The sequence below is a fragment of the Scaptodrosophila lebanonensis genome, unplaced genomic scaffold (assembly GCF_003285725.1).
Source record: "Scaptodrosophila lebanonensis strain 11010-0011.00,11010-0021.00 unplaced genomic scaffold, SlebRS2 tig00000001-arrow-pilon, whole genome shotgun sequence".
NCBI lineage: Eukaryota > Metazoa > Arthropoda > Insecta > Diptera > Drosophilidae > Scaptodrosophila > Scaptodrosophila lebanonensis.
The window spans coordinates 27,610,097-27,613,228 of NW_022060529.1; the positions used below are offsets into that span (position 1 = coordinate 27,610,097).

Below are 3,132 nucleotides of genomic sequence, written 5' to 3' on the forward strand. Positions count from 1 at the left end.
CTCTTTTTCGTTTCTAGCTCACCCATAGCATTTGGAAATCTACCACGCAGCAGAAGGATTAAAGGAGAAATGCGGGTTAGAAGGAAATAGGGGACCTATCCATCGTGGCCTTCATTATTTAAAAGGTTGTTCCTGTGAAATTTTCGTACGAGCCATAGCTAAGCAGGCTGGCACTTTCAATGGCTGCCAAGAAAATGTAGGCAAGCAATAGAAGCTCATTTAAATTGTCAGTCAGCATACAGATACTTGTACAAAATTAAGGTACTTAAAAAATACTTTTGGCATTCTCACCAATTCATACAAATCACGCTTTTGGCCTGCTAGAAGAAGTTCCGTTGATACACGACCACCAACAATACAAGTAACAACAACAGCAATATGCAAATACTCGTTATAACACCGGCAGGCAAGACCATTAAAATGGATGTGGTTGATGAGCCCGACGTGCAACAGGAACTTCCGAAAACAAAGCTGACCTTGCCTAATGCGGCTACCGTAACAGAAGTTGCCGATGATTGTCCAAGCACATCCCGTAATGCGCAGCAACTGCATTTCGCCAATCAGAAGTCAACCCAAATGAGCAACTCCACGTGCACTGGCAGGTGTTGCCGTCATAGCAACCACAGCACAAACTGACCCCAATGCTGTGCATTATATTTCAACTCAACTCAAAAAATAAACTACAGATGTTTCCGCTGTGCTGCTGTTGTTGTCGTCTCGAGCTGCAGCTCACCTGCATATACATTGGACTCATAGAAATTGTCTTGGCAGTGACACGTTTGGCCACCTTTATTCGCCCAGACGGTAGGCAAATTGACGCTCCGACAATCCACAGATATTAATCCTTTGTATCCGCCTACAGAAAACATAATTGTGTGGCGCGACTGTCCTAACTGTCAAAATATGACGAGTACGCTCGGACTTTTCCCCTTACCGAGCTACCTGCTGCCACGAACTTTTCTATTTTGCCTGCAGTTACTAACCGGAGTGTTGTTGGTTGTGGGAGCAGGCCGGGTAAGTTGTACTAATGCAATGAAAACGCCTTTCAGAATAAAAAATACAATTTACGCCAGCCATATAGGCACATATATTAGACAATTGATCATGAAATCGTATTTGATGTTGGGGCTGACTCTGCTGAAGTTATTTCAATTGAGAACCTATGTTTTTGGGATCAGACCTACACTATGAAACTCTTGGGTAACAATTCTAAACTACAAAGCCAAAATAGGCAGAGGGAAAAAGTACTATACATATACATATTCTAAATGAACGTGAGAAGACAAATCACTGTAGAAATGTCCGTGTGAATGAGCGCCTAGATCATTTGAAATTACATCACAATCATTTAATTCTAAGAAATGTTATAACACAGTGTCGTGAGTTTTTGGGAACAGATATAGCTTTTCTGAAGAGGGTACAAGTGAGCTCAACTCTAGTAGTCGATTCCTTTAATTAATCGAAGTGGAAATACCTGCTTTAAGGAATATTTATATGCATTTAATTTATTTTATACTAAAAAATGGTCACTCCGTAGCAAATACGTCACTTTATACTGGTATATTTGGTGACGTCCGTAGTCACCACATCGTTATCTCTTTGCTTCATAATTTTCCTATTGGTTGAGCCTACTCAGAAGAAGGTGCCCATTTGGGTGTTGTACACACGCTGGCTTATCCTGTATGGTAAGAAGTGTTGTTTTTGATTAAACAAAAATTTGATTTAACCATTTTTGTTGCAGGACCAACGCCTTACTTTTGGTTGGTGGCGATTTTTTACATTTTGGAAATGCTGGAGATTGAACGAGCTGTCGGGTACTGATGAATCTTTTTCTGAGCGTTTCAATTAAACATTTAGTAAACGAATGCGCAAACCTAATAAAATATGCGCCGCACGCACGCTAAAAGCAAACGATAGATTTTTGTGTGAATTTGTGTGAAAATGTATCGATGATTAGTCTGTCTTTGTCTATATGTCAACACAAAATGCCATTAACAAGCTGTAGGCTGTGTCAAGTGCCACTGATTACACATAACCATAGCCACCCTATACTCTGTATAACAAACATCTGGAACTTTTCTACTTATGACCATACACACACACACACTCAAACACACACACAAGACGAGCAAGTAAGACACGTGCTTAGCAAATTAATTTGGCTTGTTACTTAAAGCCACTTCGAAAGACAATGGGCCAACTGCACCGCCTTTGTTTTTATGGTGCTAGAAATGGCTACAGCAAATATTGTAAAGCTTAAAATGCCAAACATACAAATATTTTGACATTCCAGACACACAATACACATTCCAGCATATACACACAAGCGAATATGCCGTGCACCTACCCAATTCTACTTGTATGTTTTTTTGATTGTTTTTGTTTTGTTGTAGCTTTCCCTTTTTGCGTAACAAATTTTCCATGAAAATTGCATGAATTGCAGATTTTTATACGCACGAAATGTGGTGCGCTTGGCATGCGAGTGAAGACATGTTGAGTGCTGCTACTGTTGCTGCTCCTACTTTTGCTCGCGTGAGCTAGAACCATTTTTATACCGTGTAGTGACCTGGGGCACCCTCACATGACGCACTTGGCACTAAATATATAGAAAATACTTTACACGAACGCAGCTTTAAAAAGCGCTTAAGCGACTTAATATTGTTATGGACTACGTGATGTGCAATCCAACAGCTCAATTAGCTTGGAGCTGCACGAGGCGTATGATTAATATCATTGCTATGCAAATGCACTTGGCTTCACATTTTCTACTGGCGCCGAAAAGTATGCAACAATAAGGAGTCAACAGTCACATGCACACTTGTGGCATGCCAAGAACGTTGTCTGCCTTTGCTTTTGTGCGCTGTACAAGTATATCGGGACTTCAAGTTATTTTTGCAGTAAATATATTTATATATACATACTCGTATATGTATATATACATAGCTACATTTAAATGTGTGGGGGTGATGTTGGGTATTTGGGCGTGTACGTACGTACTACTTATATGTACAAGTATATACATACATAAGCTTTAAAGCGCATATGGCGCGCTTTAGATGGAAATAAGACAACAAAATGAAATTGAATTGCATTTATAATGTGTTGCTGTTGCTCTGTATCTCTACGCCTGTA

The 3,132-nt window shown here is 39.9% G+C and overlaps 1 protein-coding gene across 1 annotated transcript; it reads left to right on the top strand.

Annotated features, from left to right (window-relative positions):
- The first annotated feature begins 234 nt into the window (after positions 1-234).
- On the top strand, positions 235-1,911 carry LOC115634202. The gene is made up of 4 exons (XM_030531789.1): positions 235-804; positions 863-1,014; positions 1,538-1,685; positions 1,742-1,911. The coding sequence occupies exons 1-4, from the start codon at positions 642-644 to the stop codon at positions 1,819-1,821; spliced, it is 543 nt and encodes a 180-aa protein (XP_030387649.1). The 5' UTR covers positions 235-641; the 3' UTR covers positions 1,822-1,911.
- Positions 1,912-3,132: the final 1,221 nt, after the last annotated feature.

What these genes read in the sequence shown, in the direction of transcription:
- LOC115634202 (XM_030531789.1), top strand. Translation starts at nt 642, where the DNA reads ATGCTGTGCATTATATTTCAACTCAACTCAAAAAATAAACTACAGATG. An exon ending in TGGTTGTGGGAGCAGGCCGG is followed by an intron (nt 1,015 to 1,537) that starts GTAAGTTGTACT and finishes GTCACTCCGTAG; the next exon opens with CAAATACGTCACTTTATACT. An exon ending in ACGCTGGCTTATCCTGTATG is followed by an intron (nt 1,686 to 1,741) that starts GTAAGAAGTGTT and finishes TTTTTGTTGCAG; the next exon opens with GACCAACGCCTTACTTTTGG.